Source organism: Dasypus novemcinctus, chromosome 5 (genome assembly GCF_030445035.2).
Source record: "Dasypus novemcinctus isolate mDasNov1 chromosome 5, mDasNov1.1.hap2, whole genome shotgun sequence".
NCBI lineage: Eukaryota > Metazoa > Chordata > Mammalia > Cingulata > Dasypodidae > Dasypus > Dasypus novemcinctus.
The window spans coordinates 161,674,338-161,697,384 of record NC_080677.1 but is presented as its reverse complement, the minus strand read 5'-3'; the positions used below and the strand labels follow the sequence as shown (position 1 = coordinate 161,697,384).

Genomic DNA, 23,047 nt, shown 5'->3' with positions numbered 1-23,047 from the left:
GAAGCAGAGGGCATTGACCGTCCAGCCTTAAATAGGCAAATAGAAATAAAACAGTGAATTTTTAAAAAGCCAATCTACTTATCTCTAAGCATTTTCTAGCATTTCTTGATCCTCAAAAGGCATGTAAACCAACAAGATGTATTAACTGAAACAGGCTGAGATAATTCTTTTTTGTATTTATTAAAATCAAAATTAAAACATACCCCCTCCAAAAAAACAAAGAAAGAATTTCTGTTACGCAACAAACTTGCGTACGTGTAGGGCACAGCCCCGCAACTTTACAGGTACGTTTCGTAATTTCAGGGTGACCTTTTCTGGTGAAATTGGAAGGCAGTGCCCTCGGTGGCCAGGAACCCCAGAGGCTTTGTGGGGGGCAGACCTTGGAATGCACCTGCCCCCCGCCCTCCACTCACTTCCTGGGTGGTTTTGAACCTCAACGTTCTCAGTGAAGTGGGACAATGGTACCAGTCCCACAAGGGGCCATTCGATAGACGTTGCCGTGGTTACTACTAACAGGCATCACTATTCCGTTTCTTCCTTTGTAGATGAAGTTAAAAAGCTGCTGCGGGAGTTAGACGTCATGAGTTCTGTCATCGCCCAGCTCGCTCCGGAAGGTAACCTTGGATCCTACATCCATTTTAAACATGCAACTCGTTTATTTGTTTAATTTACTTATTACATTTCATTAGACTACTTATTGAAAGTAGCTCATGAAATACGAATTGTGCACCGCCGTTAAAATATCTCAAAGCGCAGCTCAATCTTGAGTTTATGAAAAGGTGGGCTCTCCCCAAGCTCAGGTCGCGGGCCTTTGCTTTTTAAACACGACGTAAGGCAGCGCTGGACTAAGCATTTTGCACGCCCGTGTTATTTATGTCTGACATACAGAAGAAGTGGTCATCCATGAGTTTGCCAGTCTCTGCCTCGCAAACATGTCTGCAGAATACTCCAGTAAAGCGCAAATATTTGCCCAAGGCGGGCTGGAGCCACTCATTCGACTCCTGAGCAGCCCTGACCCCGATGTCAAGAAGAATTCCATTGAATGCATTTACAACCTGGCCCAGGTAAGGGGTTGGACAAAAGCGGATCATAGAATTAATTTTCTGGTTAAAAGTAAAAACACTTTTAAAGAACTCACCCATTTGGATGCATCTGTTCAACTTTGTATCATTTAGTACCTATCACTCAGAGAAAATACTGATGGTTTATTCTAGATACCTTCCAGTTTCACGGTTTTTAGTAGTTGCCTTCCTCCCCGTGAAAGGGGATTTTAGAAGCTCATTTCTATTTGAAAAGAATGGCACGACATGCAAAGTGAAGTGGGACTGTGCTAGATAAACTTAACTTCTGAAACGAAAAATCTCAGGTTGCTGTGATCGGAGGGGAGCTGTCCCCATCGCCCCCCATCCCAGCCTGTCCCCTGCACCCCCAGACGCCCCCACCAGAGGGTCCACTCCCTGGCACCTCCCAGAGCTTCTCTGCCTCATATGCACCCCACACACTGGGCAAGTCTTAGATGAGCTGAAATCCCAAAACCCCATCGTAAATAACCATCAGCACGATGCGAGGGGAAGCGAGACGCCGAAGCCCAGTGGGAGAGGAAGAGGGCGCGCGCTCTCCTGCCCAGAGGGGCCTCGGCGCGGCTGTGCCCTGGCCGTGCAAGCAGAGGCGCCCGAAGAGGGGGTCAGCTCACCCCCTTCCTTGCTGCCTGGGCCTGACCCCACTCGGCACGTCTAGGTATTCCTGTCCCTGTGTTTGTATTTTTAATCCTAAGACTCCAACGTTACCTCCCTATAATTTTTTATCAAGCAGAAAACAGTGACCTCCCCAGGGGGTCACTCCTTAACAGAAGTACAAGTTAATGACTTTCACGTCTAAAGAAACTGCAATTTTATGTTTAAAGGAAGCTGAGTATCAGGGGTCAGTTAAAGAATGGATGGGGGAAATAAGCTGTAAGCAGGGCCCATTATGCACCTTTAATCCAATTTTTTCATGTTCCAATCCCATTTACCATGTCTTGGTTTAAAACATCCCTGCTGACCTAGTTGTCAAAGCTGGAGGGTTGTTGTTTTTTTTAAGATTTTTTATTTCTCCCTCCCACCCCCACCTCATTCTCCCCATTGTCTGCTCTCTGTGTCCATTCGCTGTGTGTTCTTCTGGGTCTGCTTGCCTTCTCATTGGGCGGCTCTTGGGAACCGAAACTGGGACCTTCTGGAGTGGGAGAGAGGCGATGATTCTCTTGCACCACCTCGGCTCCCTGTTCTGCTGCGTCTTCTTATTGTCTCTCCTTCGCGTCTCTTGTTGCGTCATCTTGCTGCACCAGCTCTCAGTGTCGGCCGGCACTCCTGCGCGGGGCGGCTTCCCACGCAGGGCAGGGCGGCACTCCTGTGAGCAGCAGCCTTCCAGCGTGGGCCGGCACTCTGTGCGGGCCAGCCTGCTCTCACCAGGAGGCCCTGGGCATCGAACCCTGGATGTCCTAAAGTAGCCGGGAGCCCAGTTGGTTGAGCCACATCCGTTTCCCAAGCTGGAGGCTTTTCGTGGCTTTTTGCCTTGTCTTCCCCACTGCCTCCCCTCCACGCACACACTGCGTGAACTGACACAAGACTACAGGCGGGGTGCCAAACAACTCGCCTGGACCACAAGGACCCCTTGATGCTGCAACTGTCTTAAACAAAGCCTCCGCATCTGAATGAACCTGCTGTGATTTTGAACGCACAGCTCTACCCAGGGCCGCCTGCAGACACACATTTCAGGAACAAGACGTTTGAATTCAGAGAAGGAGGGGTTGGTGCCATCATTCCATCCTATCAAATGCTGCTTGTGACAGGGTATCCAACGGTGTGAAAAGGATTTCGCTATGCATTGATTGCATTGAAATGATATTTATAGTGACAGGAATTTGCTATATAATAAAGAAATAATAGATGCCGCCAAAGTCAGATCAAGTGCATTTCTCCTCTGTTGACAACGTCTGCACAGTTAAAATGAATGAATACTTGGCGTTGTCAATTGAGGGTTTGCATATTTGTGTTTGTGAGTTATTTTGGAAAGAAATCTTGTAGAATAAAAGATGGGAAAATTATAACTTAACAATGTTATTTGTTAGAAAATAGAAATTCTCTGTTCTCGAGACTGTATTTTGCTTAAAAGTTACTAATTTGATGGTTTGTATTTCATGGCAGGATTTTCAGTGTCGAACTACACTTCAAGAACTGAACGCAATCCCGCCCATCTTAGACCTCCTGAAGTCGGAGTTCCCCGTTATCCAGCTGCTGGCTCTCAAAACCTTAGGTGTGGTTACAAACGACAAGGAGGCCAGAGCGATGCTAAGGGACAATCAAGGCCTGGACCACCTTATTAAGATCCTAGAGACTAAGGTATTTGCAGCATCCATTCAAATCTCAATGGTATTGTTGTAAAATAGGAATTGCAGACTATTTTTTAAAAACGAAATTTCATTACATGTTAGCTTGTACTGTGTATGATGGACTAATGTGCTTATTGCTACATCAAGTTTATTAGTCTGATTAAAGCAGACTGATTGGGAGGCCATTATAAATGACAAAAAAAAGTCTTGTGTTTTTGTAGATTCCCGTAGATGGAGATTTTAAAAGCCCTGTCTAGGATCTTCCTCATGATTTGCAGAGACACCTCGAATTAGTCCTCACACCTCCATCTGCCGTGGTTTTCTCTAGGGTGAAGGAAGAGTAATTTACTTCCTAGAAGCGTTTTGGGAAATAATTGGAGTCAGGGTTCCTGAGTAGCTACTATGTTCCTTAGGAATGGATTAGACAGTTTAAGAATCAGTATGCCTTTTTCTAGGCCCCCAGTCTCAAAAATTCATCTGTTGGTTCACTGAATGCCACTTAGTTGATGACACCATTCAAAGAGGGTCCAACATCTTAATGACAGGAGGAAAAGGGAAGAAGTGGATGCTGGTATCAGACCCACCTGCCCTTAATTTAAAAGTTTTGTAAATTAAATTAATTCTGATAACAGAGATCTTCTCTTAGAGTCTCTTAGGAATTCTGGCATTTGGGGGAGTTTGAAGGCACCACTACCTCCTGAGTAAGCAGCTCTGTACTAAATTTCACTGTACCCAATCCTTACATTTTCGCCTACAAAACAGAACCTCAGATCTTGATAGTGCAGAGCTGGGAAAACAAACACGTGTGCTCTGCAGCTATGTGGACTTGTGGCCCTGGCTTCGTCACCCACCCTGTGCCAGGCCCTGTGCAGGTCTGGAACTCCAGACGTACTGTTTTAAGTGGAAACTGGCTCAGAGAGTTCACTTAATTTCCTTGGTGCCACCCAGGTAAGAAGCGATCCCCTGCAGGATGGGCTTTGCTTTGTCTGTTTGGCGGTGTTGTCACACCTGTCTGAGATCTCACCTGTCTTGTGTGACTCAGAAAAGGGGGCAGGGACATCTACTGTGTGGCAGACATTGTATGGGTGTTCTGCACATGTCATTTTAATAAATTCTCCAAAAAGTTATTTGAAGAACACGATGATAGTAATAATTTTCTCATCTGCTGAATGGGGAAATGATGGTAATATAATTATTACAGTGTTGCAAATTCCGTTTTACTGAAGAGAAGAATGAGGCTCAGAGAGATTAAGTAATTTGCCCATGGTCACAGAACTAGGAAATATAAGAGCCCGATTATTTTTACAGCTAATACACACATTCTAGCTGAAAAAAATTCAATAATAAGGAACTATAGAGCTTGAAAATTATAAGAGCTTCTCCCTATCTCTACTTGCATCTCATCTCCTTTACCCTTCTCAGAGGTACCCGTTATTACTGATTATATTCTTCTTTGCCTTTGCTTACATATATATGCTTTTCCCTCAAATAAATGGGATCATATAATGCATATTGTTCTGTAACTTGCTTTATTTTACTGATTGTCCATTGGAGAACTTTTCCATGTCAGTGTAAATGGAGCCACTTCATTGTCTTCAAAAAATGACTAAAAAGATCTTTATAATGTAAACTATATTTAAGTTAGTTCACTTCTATCCTACTGATGGACATTCACGTTGTTGTATTTTGCAGTAATAATGTTGCGTACGTTTGTACATGTATATGGGCATTTCTCTAGGATAGATACTTAAAGTTCATTTACAGAATTAAAGATTTAAATACATTTAAATGTTGGTAGATAATGCCAAGTAGTACACTAAATTAGATTTTCTAATTGATATACTTACCATAGAATTGGAGAGTGACTTCTTTCTTGCCTGCTTTCCAACAATGAATCTCATTAGAAAAACTTTTTTATAATAAAAAAAAAAGTTATAAAAAGTTTTGCCAATTCTAGGGAGAAGAGACATGATTCCTCATTTTTGTTGATATCCATTTCCCTGATAACAGTTATATTGATAGCTTTTCCTATTTTTTTGTTCATTAGGATTTTCTCTTCTATGATAAGTTTGGATATAACTATTTTCCCCATCCTTTAAAGTCATAGCATGAATTAAAATTTTTGACACTGTTATATTTGCTTACTTCTATATCTTTTAGCTCATTAATCTATTTCGGATTCTCTTTTCGTTTTGCAAATTATCTTTATTTTTGCATCTCATTTGAATGACAATTTGTCTGGATACAGTCATTTTCCCTCTGAAAATGCAAAACTTTGCTGCAATGTCTTCTTCCATGTAGTAGTGCAGTGAGAAGTCTCGTGTTAAATAGTTTCATACTTTCATTGGTTATCTGTTTTATCTTTTCTGGAAACCATGATATTTAGCTTTGACGTTCTCTGATTGTAGTCAATTTCACCTTTTATTTCAATTGTCTGAAACTATGTTGTTAGAAGCATAAGAACTCAAGACTGTTAGAACTTCCTGTTGGGTTGTAACCATTGTCATTATTAAATGTTTTTTTCTTCCCTCACACTGCCATTTTCCTTGTTGAAATCATCTGGAGTTTTAGTTCCAAGTTATTATTTATTTTTCTTACATTAAGCATAAATAATTTTTTTAGACCAATGCTTTCTTTATTCATCATTGCTTCTCACATCTTATGTTTTTCCCTTCTTTTAATTAAATTTTTTTTTTCTGAGGCTTATGCTCTGATGTTTCTTTTAGAGAGAGTCTGTGGCTCAATCACTGAGCACCTACATGTTCAAAAATAACTTCATTTTGCTTTCCTACTTGAAAACTAATTTGGCCAAGGATATAATTTCTTTCCTATTTTTCATTGGAATTATGAAAACATAGCTCTCTAGCATGTTCCCATTAGGAATTCTGATGCCAATCTGATCCTAGTTCTTTCATAAATCAATGATTTATTCCTCTCTGGGAACTTTCAAGGTTTTCTTTATATCCTTGTTGTTTTGAAATTTCATCATAATATATCAAATTGTAGATCCTATTTTTTATTCATCCTGCTTGCCTCATGCTGGGCCCTTTCAAACCAAAGGCTTTCTTCTGTTGGGGCAATATTTTGAATTATTTCTTTGATTATTCCTCTTCCTTCTTTCTAGAGTTCCTTTTAGAAGGATGCTGGGTCTTCGAAATTCATCATCCTTGGTTTTACACTTTCTCTCATACTCTCCTTTGTCCTTCGGCTTGTTCTCTTGATGAATCCTTGGACTGTGCCTCCACCTCACTATTTTATATGAAAGCTTTGTTCATTCTGCTACTCATTATTTCAATAAATTTTAATTCCTAAAATCTCTAGTTGATTCTTGGGATGGAATAGCCTCTTGAATCTCTCTAGGATGTCAGTTACACTTATTAAAGTTTGCTCTCTTTGATTTGTTAACTTTATTGGATTTACACAAATTTTTGTTGATTGTTGTCTACAGTCTTTGTGCTTGATCAGCCCTATCTGTCTACAGATATAAACTACAGGGGCAGATCTCCAGTTACTGCTGTCCCAACACAGGAGGTGCTGCGGAGGGTGGGGGTGCCAATAACTTGCCTTCTAGGATCGGGGTTCCCCTGCCTCCCGATATCACGGTGCTGAGGCCTCACTGCTCCCTTTCAGCGTGGCAGCCACCTCACTGGTTCAACCTGTGGCTAACGTCTCTGCCGTCCACTGCGGAGGGAAGGAGGAGGCAGGAAAGGCCAAGCTGCCATCTGCTCCCAGAGTGGTTCTCCAGTAACCAGTCTATGTTGGCCAGAGGGCCCCGTCCTTCTCCCTGTATCCATGGACTCTGACCTTGGAGCAGCCTCTGTCACTGCGCCTGTGTCACACTGTGTTCTCCTACACACATGGATCAGGCTGAAGCTCTTCACTTCCTGCATCTCACAAATTCTTCCAAATTCATGATTTATTGGTGGACCTTCTCCTTGTTTTCCAGGACATTTATGAATAGATTAGGGCAACACTGATATATTACCATAGAGTGGTCCAATCCACAGCCATGTTCTATCCCTCCATTTATTTAGACCTTCCTTATTTAATTTCTTTGAAAAATGCTTGGTATTTTTCAGTGTTCAGATTCTGCATGAATTTTGTAGAATTTATCTTCACATACTTCATGTTTTGGGATGGTATTGTGAATTGAATTCTATCTTTAATGCTTGTTTCAATTGTTCCTTGCTAATACATAGAAATATAATAATTTTGTATATTAAATTTTATTTTAATAGCTTTTTGGAGCTAAATCCTTAGGATTTTGGGATACATGGACATGTCATCTGCAAATAAATGCAGTTTCACTTCTTCCTTTGCGGTCTGTGTCTCTTTTCTCTCTCCCCTTGCCTTATCTGCCTGACAAGATCCTCCACTACAATGCTGAGAAAACGTGGTGAGAGCAGACATCCGTGTTTCTCCCCCATTCTTAGGAGGAAAGAATTTAGTTTTTCCATACAAAGAGTGATTGTAGCTGTAGATTTTTCTGATTGCTGAAATTTCCTTTTATTTTTAATTTGATGAAAGTTTTTATTCTGTGTAGGTGCTGATTATTTTCAAATGCTTTTTTTGAACCAATGAGGTCATCGTTTAATTTTCCTTTTATTCTATTAATGTAGTGAAATAAACTTATTTTCAAGTGTTAAACCAACTTGCATTCCTGAGATAGTCCCCACTTGCTCATGATGTATTGTCCATTTTATATATTGTTGGATTCAATTTGCTGAGATTTTATTAAGGATTTTTGTCTTTCTGTTTGTGAAGGATGTTACTCTTTAGTTTCCCATTTTTGCCATGTCTTTGTTGGTTTTAGTATCAGAGTAAAACTAGCCTCATAAAATAACTTGGGAAGTATTTGTTCTTCTATTTCCTGAAAGAGATTGTGTGAGAGTGATTTCTGGTGCATTTTAAGATTTCTTCCTTAAAATGTTTGATGGAATTCACCAGAAGCAGTCAAGATCAGGGATTTAATTTAAAGAAGGTTTTTTTTTAAGATTTATTTTTATTTATTTAATTCCACCCTCTCCCCCGGTTGTCTGTTCTCGGTGTCTATTTGCTGCGTCTTGTTTCTTTGTCCGCTTCTGTTGTCGTCAGCGGCACGGGAAGTGTGTGTGGCACCATTCCTGGGTAGGCTGCACTTTCTTTTGCGCTGGGCAGCTCTCCTTACGGGCGCACTCCTTGCGCGTGGGGCTCCCCTACGCGGGGGACACCCCTGCATGGCAGGGCACTCCTTGCGCGCATCAGCACTGCGCATGGCCAGCTCCACACGGGTCAAGGAGGCCCGGGGTTTGAACCTCGGACCTCCCATGTGGTAGACGGATGCCCTAACCACTGGGCCAAGTCCGTTTCCCTAGAGAAGGTTTTTACGTTACAAATTCTAATTTTAAAATAAGATCTAAAGATAGTCAGGTATTGTATTTCTTCTTGTGTCAGTTTTGGTTATTTGTGTCTTTCAAAGCATTTGTCCATTCCATTTGAGTTGTCTAATTCACTGGGTTACAAAGGGTCATGGCCAGCTAGTTTATACTCAGATTTTAGATTACATCTGTAGTTGGTCCTCTCACTTTTAGAATTTCCCCTTTAGATTCCTAGGTGTCCAGAAAAGGCTGCAGTTTTCCACTGCTGAGATTCCTCAGACAAGAAAGCCACAAACTCACAATCCTGTCCCTTTCCATTTGCAGAGGATAAAGAATATATTTTCCATCAGCTTCTGTCTGCATTTGCATGTTTTCCAGTACGTTCAAGTGGTTTTTTAAAAAAGTATTTTGTCCAGATTTAAAAATAAGCAGTGATAGGTTGTATGAGCAACTTCACTCCACTACCCTTGCTAGAAGTTTCCTCCCTAGCATGGTCTTTTTTTATCCACAAGGCCTCTTGGAGCAGGGAAGGTGAGGAAAGATGAGGTACATCTATGGAGCATGCTCGGACTTCGGGAAACAGAGCTCCCATTTAGCCAGGCCTCTGCCGTGCAGGCATAAACCGCATTGTGACCTGACCGATCTTAGTCCCTCTCGTTGTAAAATTTGGAAAGTACAAGTCAGCCTTTCTAAAGCTGTGTTTGCTTTTATGATTAGGAATTGAATGACCTTCACGTGGAAGCTCTTTCAGTGATAGCCAACTGCCTGGAAGATATGGATACCATGGTGTTGATTCAGCAGATGGGGGGTCTTAAGAAGCTCCTATCATTTGCAGAAAACTCTACAATTCCTGAAATCCAGAAGAATGCAGCAAAAGCAATTACTAAAGCTGCTTATGATCGTACGTCTCGTTTTGTATGAACTAAGCATATTTCTTTTAGTAGCCTTGGTTTTGATTAATATTAACCAATGAGTATTTTTGAGTTTTTAGATAACCATCTGAGAATAGTATTATAATTATTACTTAAGGCCAAAACTCATCTCAGTGCCAATGAACTGAAATAGAGATTTGTCAGGGGTATAATAAACTCAATGTATTTTAATTATTATCTCTTTTTTTGAATGACAGTCCATTCCTAAATTAAATGTTAAGTCTTTATTTCTCACGATTTTAGAATTATACAGAACATATGCATGATTTGTGATCCAGAAACCCTTGTTTAAATAAATCTACACGTGGAATATATCTCTAGTTATTTTCAAGTTTTAGTTGGAGTCCTCGTAGTGCTATGTTATATAGCTCTGAGAAGCAATATACTCACATGTATACATAATAAGATTTTCATTGTGCTGACAAGCTATGTTGACATAAATCTGCAAAATATGAGAGATTATTTACATCCCAAGCACTGAAGATGAAATTAGACTTTTAATTTATGTATATTTGGAGTATTTTATTTAATAAAAGACGTGATTTTATTTCCCCTCTTCTGCATCACTCCCCTTACAAATGACAGCTTTGACTATTTTAAGTGACTTATTTTCTAAACATACATACGCACATCTTTATATACGTCTATGTGCATATTATGGAAAACATTTCCTTTTCAACCTGTGCTGGGTTTTTTGAAGCAAATCAGGAAACAGAATTTCACTGTGACTTACACGGTGAACCTGGTGACATTCAAAATGTGAAATCTAAAGGCAGCCTGGCCCAAGTTGGTTTTTCAGGACTCTGTCAAATGGCAGAGCTGCTTTCCATTTCTCCCCATTCGTAGCTGAGACCAGGGAGCGGTCCTGGGAGGCAGGGACAGTGTCAAGCCCGAGTTCTCGCAGGCCCAGCATCCCGTAGTCCAGTGGGACTCCGTCACGCTCCGTCTGTTCCAGCCCCTCTTGGGGTCACAAGGTTCAAGTGTTCACGAGCCATCGCGTGGTGCCATGATGGGAAGGGCCCTGGACAGAGACCCCTGGTGCTGGCGCTGGTGCCAGGTCCACTTCCAGCCCAGCAGTGGTCTAGTTATGTGCCCGGAAGCGGCAGCCTCTGTAGACCCATTTGCAAAGTCATTTAATCAAGATCTGTGGAGCCTCCACTTTGTGTCTGTCAGCTCAAACAGACCAGTGGCCTGGCAAGGAGTGAGCGGTGAGGCTGTAGGAGTAAGTAAGCAGGGTTCAGGCCCTCATGGGCATGCCAAGCCCCGTTAAGGATTCTGGACTCTGTCTTGATGTCAACCAAGAGTCAGTGGAGTGACTGAGAGCGAGAAGAGGACCGTCAAGAGTGTCACTTCTGGAAAGAAAGCAGGCCCTGGGCGCAAAGTGGACGCAGGAAGGGTGCAGGCAGGGGAGGGGCAGTGCCAGCCAGAGGCCCCTGCCAGGACGACCACCTCGCACAGCCAGAGTACCTGTGGAGGGAGTTCAAGGGCGGGAGGGGACGCCCAGGGCCAGGCGGGGTTTGGGTGTGGATAGCACAGCTCTCCCAGGAGAGCCTTGGGTCAGCTGTCTGTATCAGGAAGGAATTTGACCGCTAGTCTTGAGTCCCATCTGGCATTGTGTGATTCCGTGACCCGTCCTTAGGGCAGCTATAAACCGGCTTCACTCCCATTCCAGACCCCGCCTCCCCAAAGGCTAAATCCCGGCAGGTGCCTCCACCCTCCCCGCCTGGCTGACGAAGCCTCACCTTGCTCAGTTTCCCCTGTGGCCTTGACCCCAGCGCCCGGGAAGCTCCTCTAACCTTTCCTGGGTTTTCTCCTCATACCCCCCTTGAGCTGTGGTACGATGAACAGCATTTTAGAAGCATGCACCATCATTTTAGAGAACAAAGATGAGTTATTTTATGATTGTTTCCAATTTAAGTCTCAGGAAGCAGGTCCAGCACTCAGCCCTTTGACTAGATGCGCATACTGGGCCAACCCTTTGTGGGAGAAACCTACAGTGACTCAGAGCCCCTTTCTCAGGCATGCCCCAGGGCTCAAAGTCCTTTAAATTCTAACATTTTTTTACTTGTAGTTTTAATAAAAAGCATATTTTGCTTTGGAGATATTCCTGTATTTTCTTTGAGGCCTAGCATATAATCAAGGTAGGCAAGTGTTCTATGGGATGTTGGAAAGCTTTTTCTTTAATTCTTTTCTCGAAAAGAAACCTTGCTACTTAACAAATATTTATCATTTGTATGTTATGTGCAAGGAATGTTCTAGAAGATAAGGATAAACAGGGTGAGATAACTGAATAAATATTTGCTAAATAAACAAAAGGATGCATTTCCTGTAGAATGCAGAGTCTGATATTCATCTCTTAGTTCAACTTTATAAGCGATATTGCCCAGTTCTTGCTGTCCTTCTTTATGTCTTCTTGATCGATCACAGAATTGTGGCATGTTAGAAGGTCCCCCCCATGTTATTTCTGTCAATTTTCTCTTGTGATTTTATGTTGACTAGCTTGGCTTTATTTTGATGCTCTTTTATAAACTATATGAGACTTAATATTGTTTTGTATTCACCACCAATTGCATTTTTTATCCCACTGGATGATTTATAGCCTTAAATTCTATCTTGCTATTAAGATCACCGTGTGTTATCAATCAAGAAAACAAGAGTTCTGGAAACTCCAGATGGTTTAAATAAAGTGAACTAAATGAAGGGACTAATTTCAGAGGTAGAGTTAAGGTTAAGGGAACAAATAAGGGAACAGATAGCAACTTTGGGAACCTTTCCCACCCCTGGCTCTAAAGGGCACGGAAGAACTATGGATAGATTTATTTCTACAACTATGGTATTTGACCTTATTTCTTGGACCATTTTTCATGCTTTCTGCTTCTTATTTTTCCTTGCTGTTTCCTTTGTTCCCTTTTTTTCTTTGTTATATAGATTTTACAAACTTGTTATTTATTTCACCCTTCCCCTCCTCCCACCCTGCTGTTTTCCCTGTCTGTGTTTTCTTCTCATTTTCTCTCCTCTAAGATTCACCGGGATTCGATCCTGGAGACCTCTGATAGGGAGAGAGGTTCCCTGTCAATTGCACCACCTCAGTTCCTGGTTTCTACTGTGTATTTCCTTGACTTTCCCCTTGTCTCTCTTTTGCTGTGTCATCATCTTGCTGCATGACTCACTCGCGTGGGCACTGGCTCACCGTGTGGGCACTCGTGCGGGTACTGGCTTGCCGCACGGGCATGCTTTCTCTTCTTTTTCACCAGGAGGCCCAAGGTAGACGGAAGCCTTATCATTTGAGCCACATGTGCTTCCCTTTAAAGATAAAGTTACCCTAGCTATTTAAGATATGGTATTTAGCGCTTCTGTTTTCACAGCTCTTCTTCCCCTTCCTGACATTTGTGAATTTAATGTGAGGCTATAGATTCTCTTCTCTGAAATCTATATAAACCTTTGAAGAATCGTTTTTGCCATTCGATTTTATGCATAGCTGTCATTTATTTAGTTATGTACATATTGAATGTTTCCATGTCATTGTTGATTCTCAAACATTAAGGTTTTATTTTTTCCTAATTTAAAATACTTTTTTCAGACTTTTATCTTCCTCAGGAATAGTCAGGGGTGGCATACTTTTTGAGACCTTTCAGATGAAGTCATGGTACTTTCAATCATATAAGGCAGTTATCTGGGTTTGGAATCTGGGGGCCAAAATACTTTCTCCCAAAAACTCTGTGAACCTTGCCCTTGTGGCGTGAGGCCAGCCTGACTTTCACTCTTTTGTGTATACTTTGTTTTCTCCTTACCTTTGGGAGCATCCTTTATCCCAGAAGTTCAAAAATCTCAATCGCTTGTGCGCTTTCATGTACTGTTTTCTAACTCAGGAAACTTTGTTTTTCTATTATACTTTTGATTATTATTTTTGTTTTCCTCCCCAGGAATACTTGTAACTTAAAGCCCATCTCTGCTCTCTTTCATCCATATCCTCTATGCACTCTTTGGAAAAATTTTGGCTTTTAATACTTGCTTCACCGTGGACGGAGGAGCGGCCAGCCCGGGCCTGGGTTGAGGAGCAGACGGCCTGCCGGGGGCGGGCACCACCTTCCCCGGCCCAGAGGGTGGAGGAGACGCGACGCACGTCGCTGCAGGGCTGGCGCCGTCTCCTCCCCAGCAGGTTTGCCCCACCCTAGGCTCGCTCCTTCCTTCTCCACCAGCCTTTCTGAAAGCCCTGGCGTTTCAAAGCTCTGCACCTCCTCCTCCCGCCCTTCTACCCTCCCCGGCCTGGCGAGGCGCGCCTGGTGGCCTCTGCCGCTGCCCTCCCCGAGGCTGAGGCCTTCCTTCAGGCGCGTCTTCTGTTCCGTTTTGCTTTTTCACCTGATCTCTCGGCGGCTTTCACGCTGCCCATTGACCCTTCCTCCTTGTCACCCTTTTGTCCCCTCACTGCCATCCCTCCCTGCCCCCCTGGTTATTCTCCTGACTCTCTACCTGGTGGCTTCTGAGCATATCCAACCACACTGCCCAAGGTCAACCCTCGAGGAGGCTTGAAGCTGAGAAGAGGAAGGAAATGCACAGATGCACAACCCTTTGCAGACAGTTCCTGGGAGTTTGTGGGCTGCCTGCAGCCATCTGGGCCCCTTGGGTCCGGGGACCCCTGGTGAAGAATGTGGACAAGGTGGGATAAGCTGCAGATGTCCCAGCTTGCCCCGCGACACTCTCCCGTGCCACACGATTTGAACCCATGCAGACACAGACCTTGTGCTCTGGCGCACATGACTTATACTAGACCACAATTCTGTGCATATGTGCCCTGTCTTAGGCCGTCCGTTTGAAGGTTTTGGAAATTCTGTTGTGAACCATGGGCTAGAGGGGAAAAAAATTCCAAACTGCTTGGCTTTTTGAGGAGTCAATAAAAGAACTGCTTTCTCTTCCTGCCCCTTAAGACATTTTAAAAAATGCACTTTCTCCGGCTTTCGTCCTCTCTGCTTTGGACATGCTCCCAGGTTCCTCGGGTTCCACGCGCAAGCAGCCTTCACCTCCTACCCCTCAGCTGGTAGATTAAAGCTACACCCCTCCTGGGAAGTGTGGGCATCTGCCCCGCGCTTTGGGAAGACCAGGCTGGCAGAGCACAGCACAAAAGGCAGCCTCGGCCTGCGCGGCAGGAGGCCCCGTCGCCCTGTGCCCTGCCCCACCGTCACTGGAAACACACGAGCCCCCTGGCAGCAGCCCCTCTCCCTCCTCCCTGGCATATCCTGCTTCTCAAATTGCTCCCACCACTGGGGGCTGTGCAGACACTGCTGAAGCCCTTCAGGTGACTCCTCACACCCAGCGACGCTGAGGTGGGTTGGCTTTCTTACAGCCCAGTTGGTATCCGGTCTGGTAGATTCTTGGGGCCTCTAGAAAGGTATAACTGTAAGATTCCACGAAGGCTCAGGCGTCCCTTCTGCCCACATACCCCAGCAAGCCCTCAAAGGCGAACCCCTCCTGCCTGCCAGGGCCGGGCCCTGAGGACTCCCTAGCCCGGGCTCGTCCCGAGGTGGGATTCCCCAGCAGGACCCAGCACCGGGGTGCAAGCCCTCAGCCCAGCACTGGGGCCGCCTGGCTCCCTCCTCTCTCCCCGAAGAGTCCCTCCTAGTTTTGTGGATTATTCACCTCTTGACTGCTTACCTGGCCCGGTTCACAGGGCCACCTCTCCTCCCTGCCTGGGTGCGAGGGTCAGCCTGCCCAGCAGGCCCCCCTGGGTGTCTGGCTCGGCTCCCTTCGATCTCAGCGGTGGCCGCGAGGACGTGCACCTGCCAGCCCCAGCCCCTTAGCTGGACATACATTTGACTTTAGGTTAGTCATGACGATAAACTCGAACCTCTTCTCAAGGCTTAGCCGAGTTGTTATCTGCTAATGTTTCTGGGTTGAAGGCCAACGGCCGCGAAGTTTTAAGCTAGTTTTCCACAGCTGGAAACCATTCCTCCAGCGGCTTCGTCGCACGCTGCTTGGCGGCCTGCTCCCCAGAGCGCTGTTGTCGCGACATCCCCTCCTTACTTTTTATCACCCTCAACTTCATTTCCAGAAGGTGGGCGGCGCACGTCGGCGTCCATCAGGAACACACTGCACCTCCAGGACACGTAGCCGTCACCCTTAGGGAGCATGCCCGTGTGGCCGGGGCACCAGGAGGGGGGGACTGCCCACAGGTGGACACGACGTGGCCGCAGCACCCCAGCAGGTGCGAAGATGGCACAACAGCTCCCTCCCGGAATGGGCGAAAGAAAGCGTCGTTAGATGAAGATTTATTTTCAGTTACAAGAGCTCATGCTTTTTAGTTTAGTGATGTCGAACAAATGTTACTACTAAAGGACATGACTCTCTTAGAGGCATGGCCAGCTCACAATCCTTGTTGTCTGTGTAATTTAAAACGTAAACACCGCTCGGTATAGCAGTTCAGTGGAGGTATTTGGTTACCAGGTTAACTCATCCTTCACATCTGTTTTAATGGGGCTGCAGTCAGCATTTTGGGGGTTTGGTGGACACAGCTGGATCCTGAGGCCTTTCCCAGCGTGTTTGAGAAACTAATTGCCCACAGTATTTATTTAAATGATTTTAAAAATTCTTCCCAACAGTCGAATGTATTCTGTTTTCTGAATGTGACAGTTACATCCTGTAAAGTTAGCCTTTCAGATTAATTCTTTTGGCTGATTTTCCTGGTAGAATCTATGCCAAGGGCGATCTGTTGAGGAAGGTCATTTTATAGGCATCGTGGAACTCTTAATTATTATAAATCAAAGTATTTTAGATCAGAGACTCCAGAAAAGTTTCAGGTAGTATTTATTCAGTGGACACTAATAAGCACTGCATATATTTTAAAACATTTTGGGGGCCCCATAGTTGAGATTTGTACATTAACTGCAGCTTTTTTGTGAAACACAGTTACAGGCTGCCTGAGTTCTAATTTTAAATGAAAGGTTCAAGGGATTACAGCGACAGGATTACAGGACATGGTTCGTGATTGGTTTAAGATGCATAAGCAGAAGCGTCATGATTTAGCCTGTGCCAGTCAGGTCCGATCGCTGGCGTGTATGGGCGTATCGGAGGAAAAAGGCCCAAAGTGTGTGCAAACACGGTGACATCGGTGACACTGCTTCTGTGAGAGCGGATGATATTTTGCATCAGTGGGAGAAATCATATATTGATTATTATTACTAGTATAATTAACTAGAATTATATTCACTGTAATTATTAAATATTAAATGTAAGCCTAGTTGCTCTTAAGTACTGGAAATATTTCTGGGAAAAAGCCAAGCTAATTAAAATATGTATGAGTAATGAATTGGTCCCACACATAGATATCATAATCTAAATTATTATCAGCATTTTAGATAGAGATGTTTATTCTAACAAACTAGTCTTCTCTCATATATTAACATCCTAAGAGAGCACAGGAAACTTTATTCTATTTTAATCATGTAAATTGACTTTATAAAGATTAATGAATGAATGATCAAATCTATGATATAAGTTTTTGAAGTAAATAAATTGGCAAGGAATTATTTTGTAATTTATTTCTTTAGAAACTCATCTCTGGTACTACTTTAGAGCACTAAACCTGAGTTTGCTTTAATGTATTTTTTCTAGGACATGCTTTTAAAAGATAGTAACTGATTTATTTCGAATTAAGTACAGAACACGAAACTATGGAAACCTAATTTTCTAATTTCATTTAGTACAATATTTGCTTTTGTGTAACAAGATAAAGTATGAGAAATCAAGCTAAAATGAGAAAAAAAAAACAGTGCTTAGGGGGGAAAAAAACATTAAAAGATACTTTGGTTTCCAGTTTAGTGTTTTGGAACTAGGTGAATATTATGGCATATGATAGAATCATAACCTTGTTTTCAAATAAAGAAAGCTCTGCTAATGTACTTTTAGATTATGTTTATGATAATTTATCAATGAAGACAAATATTTTAATTTCTGCTAATTTAGCATGTATTGGAACTTAGGAGAAAAGATAACTATGCTATTTTGGGAAAGAGTTATAAATTTCTTAAGACTTGAGGTCAGAGCATTCCGCTTTTAAAAATTTTCTCCTCCACCAGTCTGCTCGTGTCAGGCGTTCTTCAAATGTTGGGTTTGGGTTTAGAGTAATCATCAGATAAACAGGCTTTTTCTCCTTAGTGAGAAGACGGCAAATGTGAACACTCAATACCCTGGCAGGCGTCTTATTGGAATTAGATCAGCACCTGCGAAATTTGAGATGGTGCCTGATTCTTTTTACAGAATTTTTGTCGCCATAGTATTGACATATAAGGGAGTAGGAAAAAGAGCAATAACCATGATTCATTTTGTATAATCGTTTTGCTCTAGAGGTTACGCAGGTGTGTATTTTGCTCAGTGTAGACTCTGTGACGAAAGCTAGCAAGTTGATTGAATCCATATCGTCCTTTGGGTGTGTTAAGTAGCAATACTTGCTCATTAGTAGCTTGCTCATTGCTCCTTTTTTGCAGCAAAAGTCTGACTTTTCACTTTCTTTTCTTTTATGGAAAGCCGAAAACAGAAAACTTTTCCACGAACAAGAGGTTGAAAAATGCCTCGTCACCCTTTTGGGTTCCGAGAACGACGGAACTAAAATTGCCGCTTCCCAAGCCATTTCTGCAATGTGCGAGAATTCAGGCAGCAAAGATTTCTTCAATACTCAGGGTGAGCACGCTGGAAAGCAGCATTCTGAACCTTTAGAAACGGCTGTCCCCTCTTCCCCGAAAGCGTCTCACGCGTCTCGCCGCCCCTGCAGGCATCCCCCAGCTAATCCAGCTGCTGAAGAGCGACAACGAGGAGCTGCGGGAGGCGGCGGCGCTCGCCCTGGCCAACCTGACCACCTGCAACCCCGCCAACGCCAGGTGAGGGCGCCGCCCGCGGCGCTGCGTGCTGCTCTCATTTTCATATTTTGGCTTTCCAGGCAGTGGACCTAGTCTCTCCGATGGTCTTTCTGGGGTTATTCCTCCGAATCTCTTACTAAAGCCTGTTTTCTAGAGATTTTACCAAATCTTTGTAGGGAAGACATTCTGGCCTTTTGAATTAGACAACAGGGTCCTCAGGTGGAAGGTGCAGGATAAAGAAATGCAGATAAGGATGGACACAGAAAAGGCAACATTATATAAAATCTAGAAAAGTTTTTTGGAAGATCCATTCTTCAATGAACATACTTGTTAGATAAATCTGGAAACATTTTTAAAAGTCCATTTAAAAGAGTCACATATGGGAGAATACTATGAAGACAGGAAAGGAAGGCTTCTGTCTTCCGAGCAGTGTGATGGAGGCTCGGGCAGTTCCCCTTATTTCCTGGGCGCACACTTAAGGGAATAAATGAACTGGAAGGGAAACACAGGTCTGTGGGACTCCAAAGCTATTTTCTTTCCTCTACAGAGGATTGGATTGCTTTATAAAGCAGTAAGAATTTCTTGAAGGCAACTTTCATAAATAAAATAATGGTTTTTCCTCCCTTTATCTACTATGGTACTTTAGTTGGCAACTTTCAAATATTATTATTTTGTGGCATTGTGGCTAAATTATGCTTTTCTAGGTTGAAATAAATCCCCCCATCACATACACAGTCTATTTCCTAACCTTTCTTTCCTTTTTTTCTGCTCCCATACAAATATTTTATAAAAGCTTAATGGGAAGACAAAAAATCTACCAATGACCAGTAAAAACACAACATATAAAACACAATAAAATCTACAACAAAGCGACTAGAGCTAATGAGTTGTTCAGCAACGTAGCAGGTTTTTGAAAGACTAGCACCCCCAAATGAATAATGTTTCTGTATACATTCTTAAAGTATCTCAAAAGGAATTAGAGAAAATAATTCTACTTTCACTAGCAACTAAAATAATCAAATATAACCAAGGATGGAAAGGACTTGAACACAGAAAACTAAAAGCATTGCTAAGAGAAATCAAAGAAGACCTAAACAGAAGGCATTCTGTGTTCTTCTAAGTATTAAAATGTCACTTCCACCCAGAGTGATGGGCAGATTCAACACAATCCCAATCGAAATTTCAACAACTTTCTTTGCAGAAACAGAAAAGCCAATCATCGAATTCATATGGAAGGGTACGGGGCCCCAAATAGCTAACTCCATCTTGAAGAAGGAAGTCGGAGGACTCACACTTCCCAGATCTTAAAACTTATTACAAAGCCACAGCTCGCAAAACTGCATGGTACTGGCATAAGGACAGACTTATAGAACAATAACCTTGAACTGAGAGTTCAGAAATTAACCTGCTTTCAGTTCTTTTGGGTATATTCCTAAAAGTGGAATGGCCAGGTCATATGGTAATTCTATATCTAACTTTCTGAGGAATCACCAGTCTTTCATGGTGGCTGCACCATTTCACATTCCACCAACAACAAATGAGTCTTATTTCCCTACATCCTCTCCAACTCTTGTGATTTTCCATATTTTTTAATAATAGCCATTCTAGGGAGTATGAAATGGTACTCATTGTGGATTTGATTTCCACTTCTTTAATAGGTAATGATGTTGAGCATCTTTTCTTGTGCTTTTTGGCCATTTATATATCTCCTTTGGAGAAATGTCTATTCAAGTCTTTTGCTCATTAAAAAAAAATGGGTTGTCTTTTTGTTGTTGAGTTGCAGGATTTCTTTATATATTCTGAATATTAAACCCTTATTGGATGTACGGCTTTCAGATATTTTTTTCCATTGTGTAAAACTGTCTTTTTACTTTTATGATAAAGTCCTTTGATGTGCTCCCATTTATCTATTTTTTCTTTTGTTGCTTGTGCTTTAGGTATAAATTCTAACTAAACCTTTGCCTAACACAAGGTCTTGTAGCTGCTTCCTTATGCTTTCTCCTAGGAGTTTTATAGTTCTGGTTCTTGTATTTAGGTCTTTGAACCATTCTGAATTGATTTTTATATATGGTATGAGGTAGGGTCCACCTTCATTCTTTTGTGTGGACATCCAGTGTTCCCAGCACCATTTTTGAAGAGACTATTCTTGCCCAGCTGAGTGGATTTGGCAACCTTGTCAAAAATCAGTAGGTAAAACTATGAAAAGATGATGAATATGAATAAAAGTAACTATTTGAAGGTATAGTAAAAGAAGACAAGAACAGATTCACTTATTAGGAGTGGTAGAAGGAGAAAGAAAAGCAAAATTCTTTTAAAATTAATAAATAAGAAGTGAGAAGGCTAAAACAACCCCTGTAAAAAGAAATAAGATGAAAATGGGAACCAAGCAGTAATAATAAGTTTTACATAAAAGTATAATCAATTTAGTTGATTTGGACACTCATCTTTGCTTGGTGTTCTGTTAATGTCTTTGACAGTTCTCAACTTGTAATACTTTTTGGAAAAGAGAAAATTTCTAAGTTTTCAGATAGGAAATAAATCTTTTTCTGTTAAATTTCATGTTATATTTACCCTTGTACTCATTCCTCCAATTACTCCTATCAAAGATTTACATTATGTATGCAAATGCCAAGAAAAGTATTCTTCTATCCTGTTTTCTGAGGGGAAGATTCTACATATCATAAGAATATCTTAAAATATTAATTTATAACATCACTGCCATCTGTTGGATCTGATTAGAATTAGAGTTTTTAAGTTATCTCTTGAGGTAAAGGGACTCATTTCCCTTTTCTGGTGCTAATTTTGGCCATTGGTAAACTAGGGAAGGATCAGAAAACTAATATAGGATATTGGCTAGATATTTTTCCAGAGATAAAATTATTTTTAGGAAATAAAACTCATTGAATAAAATAATGTAAAAATTAATAATCGCAACTATTTTAATACAGATGGGCTAGTAAGAAAAAACCGGTTTGCGCTAAGTGGCAGATGAAACAATGCTATTTTCTTTTTTCTAAAGATCTATGCATTTTTCTGTAGAAAATACATAGCCAGGTCTAAGTCATACTAACTCTGATTTTTCATACTTATTTAATTTTATCTCCACGAAGAATAGTATGTTTCCCCTAAAACTCAGAGACCCTTTCATCTCCATTTCCTTGTTGGGTTTTTGTTGGGTTTTGTTTTGTTTTTGTACCCCTTCTGGACTCCTCACAGCAATAGTGACCCAAGAAACTTCTAAATGGTAGCACAGATTGTGGTTCCTTAAAAACAAACATCGCAACAATAAACAAGACACAGATTCTGTGTGCTGCTGACAAGAAAAACAAACAAAACCCCTAGCTGACTGATTTCTGGGCCACCGGTGCCCCCGCAGTGCTGGAGACAAAGTGCCCTTCTCTGGGGTGTCCTGCTCTGGGGAGGGGGACAGTGGCAGGATCACACGTGGGAGACGATGAGCCGGGAAAGGCTCTGCCCCGAAAGGTTTCTAGAAAGAGACAGAAGGCCCGCCGGGATCTGCGGGCCTTGTCCTGGTGCTCCGGGCCCCCCGTGGGACCTGCCGTTTGGCCTGACTGGTGAGAACATTTCCCTTCACTGACGTAGAAACAAAACACGGAATAATTTTAACACCTACTGCAGCTATGCACGAAGAAAGCCACGTGACTGGTAGAGAAAAGCCAGCGGCACCTGCCCCGCGCCTCCCAGGCCCTGCCCGGGGCGCAGCCCCGCCGGCCTCTGTGGATAACCCCCCCCGCGCGGCGGGAGGGCAGGGGCCGGCCCGCCCCCCGGGCCCCCCGGCAGCCAGAGCGAGGGAAGCGGAGGGCGCTGGCAGTTACCGCCGCCGGGCCCGCCCCCTGCCTTTATTCCGGAGGTTTCCACAGGGACGCGTGCCCCCGCCTTGGACCTGCCTCTGTCTGCCGAGCAGGCGCGCGGGCGGGCGGCGGGAGAGGTGTGCCGTCTGAATTTCGACCTCGCTCCCCGGGCATCCTCGAGGACTGCACCCACGGGGCCACTGACAGGAAGGACGAAGGACACTCTCTTCAAGAAGCTGGCCGCAGACCCCGCCCCCGCGCGCGGCAGGCTCCGGGCGGCTGGAAGGCTGCGCTGACCCGGCCGTGTCGCCTTTGTCGCCCACGCGGCAGGAAGGGAAGGGCGTCTTCATACTGACCCCTAGTGGCGGCCGCGGGGGGCGCGGGGGGAGGGCGCGGGGGGGGGGCCGCGGTGGGGGGGAGGCCGCGGGGGGAGGCCGCGGGGGGGGGGCGCGGGGGGGAGGCCGCGGGGGGGCCGCGGGGGGGAGGGGCGGCCAAGGTCCCCCAGGATCGCCGTTCGGGAGTGGAACGCGCACTGTGGCTAAAATAAGAAGCGAAAGATCGGCAAGTCCTGCGATCTGGAAAGCGTTTCACTGTGATGCTTTCAAAGAGGTAGTTCTCCTGCTGAGTGCGTGTTTAACGGACACCTGTGTTTGTTTTTGTTCCATTTTAAGGTGGTCTTTTTAAAAAGTGTTGACACATTCATTACACTGGTAGTTGAGTAGCTGTTGAGCTA

The 23,047-nt window shown here is 43.4% G+C and overlaps 1 protein-coding gene across 3 annotated transcripts in view; it reads left to right on the top strand.

Annotated features, from left to right (window-relative positions):
- The window catches only part of ARMC3 (armadillo repeat containing 3), a 99,177-nt gene that overhangs the window by 34,561 nt on the left and 41,569 nt on the right, over nt 1-23,047 (top strand). For all 3 annotated transcript variants that reach the window (XM_058297855.1, XM_071215495.1, XM_058297854.1), the window contains 6 exons: nt 546-614; nt 889-1,064; nt 3,183-3,377; nt 9,442-9,625; nt 18,174-18,326; nt 18,418-18,523. In XM_058297855.1, coding sequence (XP_058153838.1) covers nt 546-614; nt 889-1,064; nt 3,183-3,377; nt 9,442-9,625; nt 18,174-18,326; nt 18,418-18,523 — 883 coding nt within the window. The remainder of the gene's footprint in view (nt 1-545; nt 615-888; nt 1,065-3,182; nt 3,378-9,441; nt 9,626-18,173; nt 18,327-18,417; nt 18,524-23,047) is intronic.